General features: G+C 40.8%; 1 protein-coding gene across 1 annotated transcript in view; it reads right to left on the bottom strand.

Moving 5' to 3' along the window:
- VWF (von Willebrand factor) overlaps positions 1–8,866 on the bottom strand; it is a 146,861-nt gene extending 137,995 nt beyond the window's left edge. Inside the window, exons 1-5 of the mRNA XM_074825700.1 lie at positions 8,717–8,866; positions 7,133–7,187; positions 6,396–6,554; positions 4,610–4,712; positions 4,316–4,524 (exon numbers count right to left, since the gene is read on the bottom strand). Of these exons, the coding sequence (XP_074681801.1) occupies positions 4,316–4,524; positions 4,610–4,712; positions 6,396–6,554; positions 7,133–7,187 (526 nt within the window). The 5' untranslated portion in view covers positions 8,717–8,866. The remainder of the gene's footprint in view (positions 1–4,315; positions 4,525–4,609; positions 4,713–6,395; positions 6,555–7,132; positions 7,188–8,716) is intronic.
- Positions 8,867–16,447: the final 7,581 nt, after the last annotated feature.

Genomic DNA, 16,447 nt, shown 5'->3' with positions numbered 1-16,447 from the left:
AACATGCACAAATAACAAAATGATGGCTTAATACCCCTGTGTTGCACTCAAATGAGCTCTTTTTGCACAAACGAACTTTAACGATGACCTAGACATCCAAGCGCCTATCACAGCAATATCACTGTGAGACAGCTCAACGTTAAGAGTATCAGGCACACAAATAAGCTCCGTGGACTTATGCTTCAGCCTCTCTCATTGGGGAGAAATTACCTTACACTTTCTGCAAAGTAAGACCATGCCCTCGACCACTAGCATGCTACAAGGCTATGGGGTTTTGGCAACTTGCTCGTGCATGCATGCCCTGAGGAGATTTCAGTGTAAAGTTGCCCGTGTTGTGTCAGTTTTCCTCTGTAGTATTATCGAAGTTACCTCTTCTGGCCTGTGCTTTGGATCCCCCATTGCAAAATGCTCGTGACAATGACCATGAGACACTCGAATGCCACAAGCTGAAGGCTGCCAAATAGATATCTGAGCATCTAGAAAGGACTCAACTTCATGTTTCTAATATGAGCAAGGACTGGCAAGCAGTTAGAAGTGCATGATGATGTCAGAAAGCAGAGCCTGTTCAATTACCAAGTCTTGGAAGCATTCACAGGATGGCTATAAAGGACCAGAGCCTAGCTGGCACAAATAAGCAGAGCAGAAATTAACTCCTTCATTAGGATCTAAAGGAAAAACAAACAAACAAAACCAAAACAACACCACCAAAACAAAAAAAAAACCACCCTGGAAAGGTTCCAAGAACTTTCTTTTTATATTTTAGATCTGCTTGAAACGTGAGAATGAACTCTCAAGGGGCAGCTGGCTTGTTTTTACTGACATATCCAATAAACAAGCAACCCTGTACAATATAAGCAATTTTGTTTGTCTCGACAGGACATGAACACTTCTCTGCAGGATGAGCTAGTTTAGTAACCAGCTACATCACTGAGAGTGACTCAGCACCCCACCCTCTGTCTGAATGACAGAGTGTGTCTGCAGCTCTGAAACCTGCTGGGGAGACTTTCTTTTTTTTTTTTGTGAGGTTCAAGAGCTACTGACTAAGGCCACTACCTTCAAAGCTGGGTCCTACCAATGTTAATTTGTTAGCATATCATAGCTTGAGTCGCATCACTTAGACATTCAGAACCTCAATAACTGAGCAGCAGAAGTGTATATAGAAGCAGTGTGTCATCCTCTTAAGTTTCCACACCAAAACAGTGAGGAGTCATAAGAGTGCCATGACAATAACACGTGGATGGATTATAGAACACGAGCATAAATATATCAAGAAAAAAAAAAAAAAAAATCACACACTGTTCACTAAGTTTAAACACCCTTTCCTTCATGCCTCCTTTATTTAATTGCTCTAAGTGGTAACGTCCACCAATACAGCAGGTGCTCCACCTCTTATTTCACCACCACCCCAGAACAATTCAAATATAATTAATGAAGTTCTATATCATAATCCACTTTTTTAGGAGCAAATCAAACTAATCCTCTGTGTTATTAAACCACAATATTATTTTTTTCCAAAATACAGAAAAATCATATTTTCATTTGTTTTCAACATAAACATTGCCTTTTTTTGAAACCATGAAAAACATGTGACGCTACATGAAAGACAGAGCTTATGGGCTAGATTCTACCTATGACAACTCTGACTTCTGCACTAATTTGGGATCTGGTCCTCTAGTGCCACAAAGACACCCTAGAAAGGGGCCATCAAGTCACATGGGTCTCCTCCTACAGAGGCAGATATAAAGAAGATACAAAAGCACTGCATTAGCTTTTAAACAGTGTGAGCTACAGCCTGTGAGAAACAGAAGAAAACATTTCAGACCTCTTTCCATCACAGTGGTTCTTACAGGCGCCCCTCCTACCAGACAAGGACTGTTAGCAACCAGACAGGTTACCTTTTCAGTGTAAATCAAACGCTAGTGCACCTTGAGGTGCCTGCCCAGCCTTTAAAAAAACCTGGAGGAAGGTTTAACAGATCTCAGCTATCTGACAAGCTCATTGGCTATAGCGCAGTACCTGATGCATAACCTCTAGTATCATCTCTCCTCCTTTACCTCTGACATTCAGATCTTCATAGTTAGTGCTCCCCAGGGGTTTGCAAATTAGAGCCTGTAATCTTGCCAACATCAGATCATTGTCTTTGTCCTTTGCTCACTGTGCTTCCCTTGCCTATTATTCTGAAGCTCAAAGATCTTACTGTATTTATTATCAGCACAAATCCAGCCCAGAAATATCTCTAATGGATTAGAACTGAGAGCCTAATTGGATAAATCAAAATATGCCCAGATTTTAACAGAAAGCAATGGACACAGCAACAGGAGAATTCAGTCTGCCAGCAACCTTAAGGTAACCCTTCAATGCCCTCAGGTTGCTAAATCATTACACCAAGCTCACATCCTGGGTTGGGTTGACCTTTATGAGATCTAATCGGGCTAAAAGGAGAGCAAATAAAAACTGCAGGGGAAAGAAAAGGGTAAACTGCTTCATAGGCCACCAATAGGCTGCATAGATCCTTTGTTTAAAGAATGTTACCTCTCCCAGCTGCTTGTGTTGCCCCTCACCTGGAAGTTAGCTTCAACAGTGTAAAAAAAAAAAAAAAAAAAAAAAAAAGGTCTGAATCAAGAGCTGGTTTTACTTGGAGCAAGGTAAGACAGACTCATATGAACTGCCCCACCAGCAAAGCTGCCAAGGAGACAAACATGTGGGTGTAGTGACATCCCTCACCAACATGACAAATTCAATTCAAACATAATTAATTCTAATTCCTTCTAAATTAGTTTAAATGAAAGGTCTATTGTATCAGAGCAAAATGGCAGAATTGCTGAGATATGATTCTGTTCTTCAGGATAAAATCACAGATCTGTATGTCCATGCAGTTTACAGAAGTCAGGGCCTTCCTCATACCACAAGAGCTACGCATGTTCTCTGTCACCTTCTCTATTATATTTCAGCTCTTCCAAGCAGTGACCCTGTCACATACGTCATTACATTCGGAAATCTGTGGTTGTGAAAACACTGCTTTTTGCAAGAGGGCGGATACAGTCTCCAGCATGTTAAACAAATACAGCATGAAACATTTAAACACAAGCAGCAGAAGGGAAGTCTTCTACATTTGAACAGTCCAAGGCAATACAGTCGTCTTTTCTGCTCCTGCTTTTTATAGTAACCTCACTCCTATTTATTGTCTCAAGAAAAAGATGCAAACTTCAGATCTCAACACATTCAGACATCAAGGTATCTAAGCCCTGCCAAGCAATTCTGTTAGCTGAGTTTGTTTTGTATTATTTACATTGCTGAAGAACCGAAGAATCATTTCAACATACTATGAAATCAGGTTTTTTCTGTACATTGAAGCTATGCTTATGTATCCCAAGTCTCAATAAGACACATCTCTGGAGCACTGCCAGGCTCTTCTCCAAGTTGCTTTGTCTCCCTTTCTATTTTCTGTATCATTTATTTTTAATACATACTTTATGTTATGAATTTAACATATTAATGTATTAACTAACTTTACTCTAAACCTTTCCTCTTCAGGTAAGTGCTAAGAATTAAAAGACACTCTGAAATACCACAAATCAAGCTCGGTCCTGCAAAGCCATATTCAGGGCTTCCCCAAAACTCTTGGTCTTCACCCACACTGGCAGACTTTGCATAAAGGTGTATAGAGCAGCAAAAGCAGTCTTGTGTCTCCCTCTTATTAGGAACCGTTGTGATATATATAAGGTGCACCTCCAATCCAACAGCCCATATAGACAGGGAAATGCCATTAAAAGGTAACCACTTTATAGAACACCATTCCATGCCAAATCCAAGTACAAACCTGCCAGGAACAAACCCCAGGATATAATAGTCTGCTATTGCAACAGTACCTATTCTTACTCCCGCTTGTCTAACTCATGAAAAATTAGATGTTGAATCAACAAGTATTCCTCACATCTTTTTTGCTGGGCCTTCTCCTAGTTGGTCTCCCCATACACTATATTGTACATTATTTAGCCTGTAGGTTTATCTTTGTATTTCAAGAGTCAAGGTTTCTAAAAGTATGAAATTCGGGGGGAAAGGGGGGAAAGGGGGGAAAGGGGGGAAAGGGGGGAAAGGGGGGAAAGGGGGGAAAGGGGGGAAAGGGGGGAAAGGGGGGAAAGGGGGGAAAGGGGGGAAAGGACTTAGTCACAGAGTTTTTTGGTGCATCAAGATGAGGCACCTGACAGGTTTTGTAGAAACATTTTGCTGCATCAGCAAAATCTTTGTTGAATCACCCATCAGGAAAAGCGTGCAGAGCATACGTTAGAATACTATCAGTTTGTTGTAGTCTTACCTTCCTGAGTTCTGAAGTCATCTTCAGCCAATTTATTAAAGTTGCCACACAACCCACAGGTCTTATTATAGTGCTTTTCTTGAAGGAGTATCTGAATATTCCCACTGATATCAATCTTCACCACAAAGCCATGCTCATCACTGGATATTTTATAATAACCTGCCTCCTTCTCTATAAATATGCCATTGGAGGCAAAAGGTATGGAAACCCTGTGAAGAAAAATGGGAATTTCTCAGAATATGACACACAAAAAACATCAGGTTCTTTCCGCCGAATGTTTGTTCCCACAGGTACCTTTTGTCGTCCTGCATCACAACTCCATCTAAAGAGAAGCGAAGATTGAAATATTCTCCGAGATACACAGAGAAACCAGTTTTCTTCCCATCCTGGTAGTCACCTGAAGAGATGAGACATAAGGAAATATTGTTAGTTCTAGGACTCAGGAGGACAACTTGTAAGACCATATAGCAGGGTTGGGAGGGTATCATCTAACATTATCAAGAGCCATCCATCTGCTTCATCCCATAACTCTTTAATGTGACATGGACGGATAGTCCCAGGATGAGTGCTGGCATCAGCATAACCTGGCACTGGCTGTGGACTCACGCTCTCCACATTATTGTCTCTAGCCCGTAAATTCTCCATCTACCATTCTCCATGGTAGCATGCACATTGGAGAAGTTTCCACAGGAGACGTGCCCAATATCTGCCTTGCTCTTTCCCTTCCTAGTTTACTCCCAAGAACAACCCATAGCTCTGTGCTAAGAGAAGGGGGTTGAATCCATTGAATTGGTGGAAGAACTGAGCCTGGATATCTTCATTCTTGATAAGCCCTCTAACCATCTCAACTGGTCTTTAAGTGGTGGATGCCAATATTGACTATCCAACTGTGGGGGGCAACTCACTCTGAATTTTTCAAAAGGAGCAGCACAGAGATGGAGACAGCTTTCTTAGGCTCCAAGAGAGAAGGGAGGGAGGAGGTGGGGGGGTGTTTTCAGACATGGTCCTTTCTCTGCTCTTGTCCTTATCTAGCTTTGACTTTACAGCAGTTGCTTGCACAATGTGCTACCCATACTGGACCTCCTCTTCTGAGGTAGGCAAGTCTGCCCAGACATAGACTTTACTCAGCAATGCAGACTGCCCTTCACAGCCACGTATCCAAAACAAACCCACACACGTGTACTAAGATAGGAATCAAAAATACACTATGCCACACTTATGTGTCCAATATAAACATAAAGTGTCCGCTCATGAGGGGGGTGTTAAGATTTAATTGATCATAAAATACGGCAACCAGTTCATACTTCACATATGCTGGTGGGTTCTTCTGTGTACAAAAAATTTGTACCAAGTTGTTCAAATTGAAGAAAATTATTTAAATTGGTACATGGTTCCTTTTCAGAGTGATGGGATTAGTTTACTCCAATTTATTGTAGTCAGTAAAAAGTCATCTTAAACTATGACTAATACAGAACAGTTATTAGTGAATATAAGACTATTTACCAAAAGTTTGGTATGAAAGTGATATACAATTGTGATATTCATATTTGTGATATTCATATCATCTCTTGCCCATCCCCAAGAATAATGCTGCAGAGGCTCATGCTAATTCAAAAGCCTTTTGTCCTGCAGGATGAGATTTTTCTTACTGGGGTGATTTAGCATACAGGTAAAATTAGTTCTACGGGGTCATGTAGTTCTTATTCCTGTACTCAGCTTTAACAGCCACATTCCCCTAACAAATTCAAAATTAAAAAAGGTCTCATGTTCACTCTTTAGAAGAGCCAGTAAGAAAATCTCCATTCCTCAGCAGCTTAGTTATGTGTGAGTTGTGTTACCAAGGGATAACAGAAGCCAAAGTGACAGAATTTCCTCAGAAGTAATCCTACTTCAAACAAACAAACAAAAAGAACAGAAAAAAAACCCAAAAACACCCCAAAAAACAGAAAGAAAACCAAAATCCTTTTATGCAGTGGTCCATCCTATCTGACAAAGGGCAATTATTTGTCTTTTCCAGTGCAATGCCACATCCCTACAATATTTTGCATTTGTAACTTCGTGGTGTCTTGCTCAGACTCACCTAAGAGTGTGAAGGAGCGCTTGTGACAGTCCCCAGCAAGGAGGTAACTGCAGTCCCCAGCAAAATTGTAGAAAGAATCATCAAAAGTTTTGATGTGATCATTCCCAAAAAGGCTGCAACGGGAAACTGATGATTCCTGAAGCAAAGAACCTGATGATCCTGGATATCAAAACACAACATAACTTGCAATGTAAACCAATCATTTTTTAGTTCAGGAGTTTATCTGCTGGAAATTGTCACCATTGATCATTGCGCGTCCTGAACCTTTAGCTCTAGCTTTTAGGCAGACTGCATGCCTGGCTTGACAGTCCATAGGACCGAGCACAGATTTTTGCATTATACACATTAGTGAAACGGATTTTTTCACTTTATTTCTGCTGGCCCAAACCTCGCATGGGTAATTTCAGTCCTGATCCTTTGAGGAACGCCATGTGTTCATTCATTTGTGCCTGCCTGCAAACCCATTAAAATCAGTAGGGCAGTAGCAAAGCCCCGTAGTTTGTTCAGCCAAACATCACTGATTTCAGGGAGTCTTTGTGACTCACAGTACTTGTTGCAAGGTAAAGAGCCAAAAGGAGTAACTTTATTGATGTCTCTAGCATGATGAGAGTATTGCCTGAGCCAGGAGTGCAGAACTAGATGGGCTAAAAGCAGGTGGAAAAAAAAAAAAATCTCACAGAAGAAACAGTGAAAACATATTATAATTCCTAGACATAAGAAAATAAATGTTTTTGTACCTGATGTTACAGTGGGCAGCAGTAGGCTTGTTAGCAGCACTGCCAAGAGAAGCATCTGCCAAAAATCAAAAAGAGAGAGATTAGAACATTCTTAGTTTGGGGTGTTTAGCCTGTTTCGCAACAACACAACATTTTCTATCCTTTCTTTATAAAGTTATTTTTGAGGTTCTACAACATTTCAGAAAGCTGTAACGCATGCAGACTGTCACACTAAATCAGTTTACTTATTTAAAGAAGCATGGGTGGGTATCTAGGAGAGTAACTATTCTTTGTTCCCATTTTCACTTCTAATTACAGCGAAATGTGGGCTACCTCCACAGGAAATGCAACCCAACATATACACATATTCCAATTTACCTGAGTTAATACATAGCACACACAAAGCCTTTCAATATGCAGCATTATTTATCAGACAACCTGACACGAAGAAGAACACCAGACTGGATCGGCCAACTTGGCGCCAGTAGAAGTCACCTCTGCTGCACAAGATTTGCATCCTGCCCAAACATCCACGAAGGGAAAGAATATATAGGTTTTGCACCAGCCAACAGGTCTGGCTGGCAGACCATTAAAACCACATGCTTATAAATTCACTGATTTCAGGGTGATAAGATGCTCGAGACAAGGGGCAAGAAGTAAAGGGAGGAAATTGTGCAGAGCTTAGAGACTCGGGGTGAAAATTTCCATTCACCAAAAGCAGTTTTAGCGTTGTCTCTTGGTTTCTACAACCAAAACCTCTGCCTTTGTTCTCCATATGTCTATAAACTACCTCCTGAACCGTCACACCTTTAAAAATAATAATAGGATATGAGTGTCATGCAGATGGTAAACTACAGATGTGTTCTGTGGCAAGACATTAGCAGTTAATGGATGAAAGCTGTAGGGAGTCCATTTAAGTGAGTTAATTTAATGATCATATAAGCAGCTAGAGAGGCTTAAATATACCATACTTAACATATTAATGCCAGGAGACCAGACACACCTTTCAAAGAACCCTCCAATTAAAGACTAGAATACATTTTGCAAGGACAAATTCTGATTTCAGTTTACATTTTTTATTGATGTCAGTTATGTAGGTCCAATTCACAGCCACATAAACAAACATTGAGTTTGCCTTATTTACAAAAGACGGGAAAAGAAAGATCTATTATAAAATTCAGTCTAATATAATGCTTCAAACGTCAGTCTGACATAAGGCTGTTACTGCTGCAAGATAGCTAAGAAGTGGCAACTGCATGGGAATGTGACTACAAAGTAATGGTAAAGAAAACAATAGGCATTATTCTCAGATTACACGCTTGCTAGTGTATTTTTAGTGCATGCACTGAGTTACTGTGACCAAATCAGATATTGCTTTTCTTTGTTAACTCTTCAGTTTTACAAAGCAGGCAAAGAAAAAAGGGGTATAAAACCCTTTTCTTCAGCCCCCTTCCACCTCCCAGTTTGTTCTAAGCTGCAGACTTGAAGTTTCCCCCAATTCTAATAGAGCAGGTGCCACTAACAAATCAGAACACAATGAAGTAAGATCTGCCAGTATATAACACTCCATATTTTTATCACTGGCTTAATTAGAAATGAACATACCTTCTTCTGTGCGAGATTCCTCTTGCACGTGAAGAAGCTCCTCAAGTCGTTACCTATAGCCTACAACACCATTGTTCCCGTGTCCCTTACGAAGACAGGACTGGAATGGTTTTGGTCTGAAATTTCTTGTTTTTGTACAAGCCAGGAACTCTTGTTCATTTAAAAGGAAAGATAAAGACCAAACGTCACATCCGTCTGATTCTCAAGACAATAGATAAAATTGCTATCGTGTAAATCAGTAGCCTTAATTGCCAGAAAGTTACAATGAGGGGAAATAGTTTTTAAAACTTACATGACAGATAAGTCTTTGAAATATATTTTGCATGTGTATGTGTGACAAATCTCACTGGCAGAGCCAATAGGCAGCATATTTATTTGAAAGACTATTGTTAAAAAGAAATAGTAGGATGCTCCATACCTCAAAGACCACAGAGCCATGTAGTATTTTTTTCCTGAAAACTGCTTTAAAGGAGAAAGCAGAAAAAAATTCAGAGCTAGTACTGACCTGTTATTGTTCTCCAGGTACAAACACATTTGAATTTTGTCACATTTTACTAGATCAACACATTTGGTCCTTGAATTTGCAAACACTTATAGAGGTACCCTCTGGAACAACACATAGTAACACGTTAGTCATGCACATACTTGTTTACTGAGATGGGCACAAGCTTTATGGGCATATGTACAGCACTGAACAAAAAATGCAGAGCAGATTACATCTTACTTCACTTTCAGTGTCCCATGCTTCGTATTTTCAATAGCTACAAGTAATGACAAAGGGGTTAGAAGGCAACACGTTTCCCCATAAATCTTATTTTGCCACTTGTTCATAGAATCAGGTCCTTACTTTAAACCAAGGAAAACAATGCAAAACAATAAAAAAATGCCTCCCAAGAGTCCCCAGCAGGTGTGTCTGTCTTGTGCACACGGAATTCTGAGAATGAAGTTCTCTGCACACAGTTCTTAGAAAACAAGAACAAAAAACATTTTAAAAGCCCACATAATATCATCATTTCTTCCTGCAGGCAACTTCACTTATGATTTCTGCAGACAACTAGGTTGATACTTGCAGCATGGCAATGGCTTACTTTTGAGACAATTTAGGTGATGAGTCTGCTTAGGTTGAGGAGTTACAGATAACACAAATAATAAATTGTTAGCCATACTTACTTTGTCTTGTGTGAACTCTTCGTGACATCTGCATGTTAAAATGTTGTAGAGCTGTACTACAGCTACCCAGTGACAGAAAGAAAGAAGCACAGAGCAAATTATTTCTTCTGTCTCTGTCGAAAGACAGAGAACAAGATTTTAAAATGAACGCTTTCTGTCAGGGTCTTCTCAACCAGATGCTCCTGCCTTTTCTCCAGCAGCAGTAAGGTTTGCCCCGCTCACGTTCATGACAACGCAAGGCCTACACCTGACAGCAGCTGGGAAGATCCTGGGGAACGTACAAGAAAATGCCCCACATGTGCAGAAACTTGAAGTCCACTACAGTCACGAACTTTGCTGTGCTCCACAGACATCTCTCCAGTGTGGGTCAGTCCTAGCAACCCCTCCTGCTGCAATAAAGGACCAATAAACAACAATAACATATCCCCCCAGCTTCTGCTCAAAGTGCTCCTCTGCATTTGCAAAGGAGTAACATCTGTGGGAAAAAATATGCAATTCAAAGCTTTGAAAACAGTTTCTTTGGCATTTTTGCATTAGAGGGTGCAACAGCAAAAGCTGGGAACGTCTAGATAGAGGGACCAGTAAGTATGGAGGTTCTGACAATGCTGAAATCTGCAGGCCAGGGTTTTACCCAGTCTAAACCTGACATGGCTATAGAGAAGGGCTAAAAACCTTTCACGTGAAACTGCCTTCAAGGCTAATGGTACAGCTGAACAGCACGCAGAAATGAGGCAACAGTAAGGACAACAGGCAAGATGCCTCTTGTTTTTCTCTTAGTCTCACTTCTGCTTCTGGTTTCGTATGAAGACAGAAGAGCAGCGTTGGCTGGGAATCATTGTCTACTCTTCCACCAAGCTGCCAACTTTAAGCAGGTCCTTTGTATTTCAGAGAGTCTGGGCATTAGAGATCACAGAGAGATGTCCTCAAAAGCTTTCATTACAGGAACCCCAGTATTATTCATGACACAGGGTATAAGATCTCCTATCACCACGGTCTTTTGTCTTTTTCTCAGTTTTAATCCTTTCAGTGCCCCATATAAGTCGCTTCATTTGGTAACTTCCTCTTGCAAATCTAAATCTAACAGGCAGCTTTGATTCACACTTTTTTATTTAGCACGTACAGAAGATAAAGTGGGAGTCCCTTAAAATAGTCCTTAAAAATAGAAACATTGCTGGGTTTGTTCCGTAGTGATTTCTTTATCATTATTATAAGAAGGGGCCAGTTCTTCAACTGTGCAGGATTGTTTAGTCTGTAACCATGATGGATGGCCGAGGTCTTCCTTTATGAGCTTTTGTGCCGCTGCCTTCACAGCCTGACAATGACAAGGGCATCAGTGAAGGAGAGAGCAAACCACACAAAAGTCTGAGTCCATCAAAAGGGGCTTTGGAGAGGAGCAGGCTGCAGGTGGGCAGCTCACTGAACATGGACTGAGCCTCTGAAGTCCACAGGCACTCATCTAGAGCCTTGGTCTACGCTGGGGGACACCTTGTGACTCACAGTGCCAATATTTAATAGATGATTCAGATAAGTCAGACATCATGACACCTCTTAAGTGTCTTAGGGACGTTGAGGGACATAACAAAGAAAATTAATTGAGATAGACACCCAAAGAACAAACTTCCTTTTTCCCTTCTGGCTCGTTTTTCTCAAAAAAAAAAAAAAAAAAAAAAGGAAATTGTAATTAAAGAGCACATTTATTGGCTGATATTGTACATTGTTCAAATACAAAGCTTAGTGATGCTTGGGTAGATCTGACATGTAATTTTTCAAATAATACACCTGAGACACAGGAGGAAATATATAAAGGACTATGCACTGTTGCTGGAAAGGCCCCTATAGACAGTTCCTGGAACAGAATAGGAAGGACTTCTGAGAAAAATTATCCATAATACCACTTTTTATTGCTTTGTTCAAATACTAGGTCACATGCAACAAGTCCAATGATTCCTAACAGTTATATGATAATATGTCCTGAGGCGTTAGCGTGCCATGTTCATCAGAGCCTGCTACACAGACAAACACGTACGCAAAGTGCCTCTATTATGAAATCTGAAATGCTGAGTGTAGAAGTAGTGATGAAACATAAAGGGCCTGAACAACAAAAACAAGCCAAAATATCTTGATGGAGCTAAACTGGAAAACTAAAGCCTAGCAATACTGAATTTTGATTCTGTGCTTAGGAACTGGCAAATTAGATTAGGTTATGGATGCAATACAGGATGTCACCTTAAGACTATCTGAAAGATGCAAGCATTTGCTGAAAGGAAAATATACCAATATATCATCTTAAGGAAAATATACCAATGAGGTTCACTAACAAAATTTTCTTTAAAATTGTTTTTTAAGAGGGAAACAAGCCAATCTAGGATGTCAACAGAGATCTTAATAGTGCCAAATAATCTGAAGATTCTGACCCTGCATGTTGAGTTCAAGTACTCCATTCTGGACAAAGTTTGTTTCTGTAAGCATCACTTAATTTCTGTAGGCAAAGGCACTGATTGATTTTCTGAGGTCTGAAAAGCGTTCTTAGCATCCTGAGTAAACTGAAATCCCAAATGCCACATCCTCAGATGCCACACACACAAAAAAAAAAAATATCAAATGAAGGACAGTGTACTTTGAAATGGAGGAAATGTTGGAAGACATACCTTGTGAATCAGCAGAAAGTCCTTAAGCAGAGACTCATGGGGAAGGAAGCCATGCTGCTTCATTGCTCAGAAATAGTCAAAAAAGTGAAAGAATTACAGGAAATAGGTAAGAAAAAAAACCAACACATTGTTGTGCAATCATAAATACAAAGTACAATTTAATCTTAAATATTGTCTGTGCTCCTGGACAGTCCATCTCAAAAACAGTGAAATTCTTAAGGTTAGAAAAAGAAAAGATAAAATTATGATTAGAGGTAGGAAGCAACTTCTCTGCAAAGGGAGGAAATTTCCAATCTTAGAAAATCAGAGAAGGAAAGCATGAGGAGCATCAAAAAATGGCACAAGGAAGGTAAAGAAGAAGTAAGGATTCATCATTTCTCCAGTGTAAAGGTGGGGAGCAGTCAATGAAAGTCTCAGGGAAATTCTCAGGGAGTTGTCTTTAAAGCACATAACTGGAAGGCCTCAGCACAGGTCACTATGTCGAAAAGGAGTCAGACAAATTAGTGAAGGGCTGGTCCACCACAGGGATGGATCAAATCATAGGGATAAAATGATGAATCAGATAGACCTTGTGGCTTAGGAAGTCTTTACCCTGTTGAGTGTTGGAAGCAGAAATCCCATCCTTTAATGTTACTTTGTTTCTTACAACTCTTTTCCTAAGCAACAGCTGTTAGCCACCAGAATCCTACTTTTTGATCAAAAAAAAACAAGATAGTTTGCTTTATCCCAGTCTGTGGGAAGGTGTCTCAGTGGTTTTTCACAACTGAGATTCATATTAACTTTTTCATTAGTGACCCAACAGTGAAACTCAGCATAAGCAATAATGAATAAGCTAAAATAAGAATTATTGCAAATAGTTCTGAAAATAAGAGTATCCCGTGACAGCTTCTGAAAGCCCAGAGCAGCAGGCCAGAAATAACACAGGGCACAGGCTTACCAAAGTTACTTCTGCATCCCCTCCTACCTTCCCCGTGCCCGAGAGGAAAAAAAAAAAAGAAAAAAAAAAGGCCACAAATAACCCAAACAAAACAAACAAAACAAACCCCACACATGAGAATATCAGCTGGCAAAGCCCACATAACCCTGTATTTCAACTCTTCCCCTTGGAACATGCAGGCTACTGTACTCCTTCAAGGAAAAAGCCAAGGTAGATGAACAAAGTATGCTAGTACTGAAATGGAGTATTGACCTTCCCCATGCAAAAAAGCCTTGAATGAGATTTATACTGCACAATTATTCATTGACATATTTTAAGGGCATAAGTAAGGGTAGGGAAAATAAGCCAGTTACAGATATTCAAGAGAAAGGAGGACATGCAGACAGCTGTAGTGGCTGAAACAGCAAACTGGCCATGCACTAGCGCAGGGCAGTACCAGAAGTAAGGGATGCTCATCAGGGATGCCCAGAGGGCTGCCCTGTGTCCCTGAGCAGGGCAGCAGCAGTGCCTGCGTGCCCTTGGAGCTGCACATCTCCCCTCCGTTGCTTCTTTGCTGTGCTGAGGAACTCCCCAGCAAGACGAGATGGATGGCTAAGCTGTGTCGCAACAATAAAGCCAGAGCCACAATCTGTCCCCATGGCAGCTGCCCAAACAGGACTGTATTTGTTGCACAGAGCAGTGTGAAATAAATTTCAGCAAGTAGCAGAACACGTTTCTTTGAAATGACCAGAAAGCCTATTTGGAAAACTAAGCAGTGCCATTATCTCTAGTCCTGCAAGAATTGCAGGGGCTTCAGTGCATTTTTGGGGTCATCAATGTTCAGTTCCTTCTCCCGGCACAATTAATGATAGATGGCTTAAAGAGAGACACTCTTCAGAAAGGACAGGAGGCACCAACCACCCACATTTTGTATTTGTAACTCCTCAGCCTCTGGACATCCTTCCGCATGCTGGAAAGTACACAAGGCAAAATAAATACTTGGGCACTCTCCCTCCTAACTATGCAACCCATCAGAGAAGGGCATTACTAAAGGTAATCCTTCTTACTACCAGCTGAAGTCCTTCCCTGGTGGCAAGTTCATGAAATTTCCAAATTTTGCAGCCTTCCTCGGGGTTATCCTTTGAGTCACCTGAGCCTAAAGACCCCAGGCTGTAGCAAGGGAAGTAAGGCCCTTCGGTGCTACCCTGTATAAAGCTCTTCAGCGTAGCTGCCAGATCTCCAGACTACAAACCTGCCACGTAGCAGCCTGACACGGGGGCTTAACGAGCCAAGGTGCATCCTGTAAACTCAGTGATTCACAGCACAGTGTCAAAGCAAAATACCCCCCCTCCTGTACAATGACCCTATGATGTCTCTAGGAAGTAAGAATACTGTAGCTGAAGGACGATATCTTCAGCTGGTGCCAACTGGTACTGTACAGACTCTAGTCTGTGCTCACTGAAGAGCCAAAAGCATCATAAATTTGCATTGCATTACAAAGAAGAACCAGGAACTGAATGAAAGGGAAGGGGAGACATTATTTTTCTCCAGGTCTATGGACAATTTATCCCTTATGTAAGTTAGGTATCACCCTGAGGACATAGGCCTGACTGTACCTTCTAGACACTAACACAAGTCTCAGAATTCCCAGGAAGGGGATGCTCCCACGACAGAACATCACAGCCTTGGAGGGAATTGCTCATCTTCAGTCTCCCCCTGTAAGAATCTGGAAGCAGTTGCTCACTGCTCTTTCTCTTTTGCTTGTTAACATCTTAAGCCTCCACCCCTGCGTTGAAGTTACCTGCATACAGCGAGTCAGCCAAGGCCAATTTAACAATTTTCCCCCTCCCCTGAAACTGTAGTTTTCATATCCTTTTTTTTTTCCCCCAACTAGTCAAAACTCTAGCCTTATTGATTTACACAGTATATTTACAGACATAAGATTTTCTAAACGAGGCACTCAATGCATACATGCTATTCACTTTACCAAGTCCACAATTACCCAGTGGGATGCTTTCTATTCATCTAGCCTATTCCAGACAGAGAAAACACTTTACCACCCTTGGCATACCTTAACATCAGCGCTGACATCAGACAGTCAACCACCACAGTATCACCATTAGGCTGCCGAAGAAAAGAAAAAAATACATACAATGCAAGGGAATTTTTCCATTAAGATAATAAGAGAAAATGAGAGGCTGAATTCCACATGATGTCATGCCAGTTTTCAAAACCCACGTTTTAAAAGCAGTTAATCCCTCCCGCTGGGATTAAATTTGTCCAAATGCCTGGCTGCTAAAATGCCTTTAAATGAAACCATGAAAAATATGACTAGCTAAATCTTCTGGGCTGCAGGCCTGTAAAACAGCTGCAGTAACAAATTCACCTTGTAACACCATGTATACAGTAGAGTAGTTCATTACTAAATTACCCAAAGTCATCTTCAGATACGCACCAAGATCTCCAAACCTCATTTATATGGAAAACATCCTCAGTTGGTCTGTTACCTGGAATACCTGAGGTTTGGTGAGCTTCTAAGATTGACAGTTTAAAATAAATAAATAAATAACATCACCCTTGATTGATGATCCTGGAGCAAAGGCAGGAGGAGACAAACAACAGAAATGTAGCTTTGAGTGGATATCAGACAAAACAGCCCCACCACTGTGCTCTCCATTCGGGCAGGAAGGGGGACAATCAAAATCTATTAACCCCAAAGTGATTAAGCACTGTGAATGCGTGCATGTACAAATATACACCAATATATGCACCCACTTGCATACACCCACCAATTACATCTGTTCTGACAGGAAAACATTAACGTACTGAGAAAGAAGTAAACAGGAACAGCCAAAAGGTGGGAAATACCCTCTTAGGGTGGGTAGACAGTTGCAGAAAAATAAAAAAAAAAAGCAGAAGGAAAGCGATCTTTCTTACAGTGTGCGTTTTCTTACAACTAATGCCTTGATTTGTTAGTTCTTACAACTGTCTTGATTT

This window comes from Strix aluco, chromosome 5 (assembly GCF_031877795.1).
Source record: "Strix aluco isolate bStrAlu1 chromosome 5, bStrAlu1.hap1, whole genome shotgun sequence".
Lineage (NCBI taxonomy): Eukaryota > Metazoa > Chordata > Aves > Strigiformes > Strigidae > Strix > Strix aluco.
The sequence above is the reverse complement of the archived record's forward strand: the minus strand, read 5'-3'. Positions and strand labels throughout refer to the sequence as shown.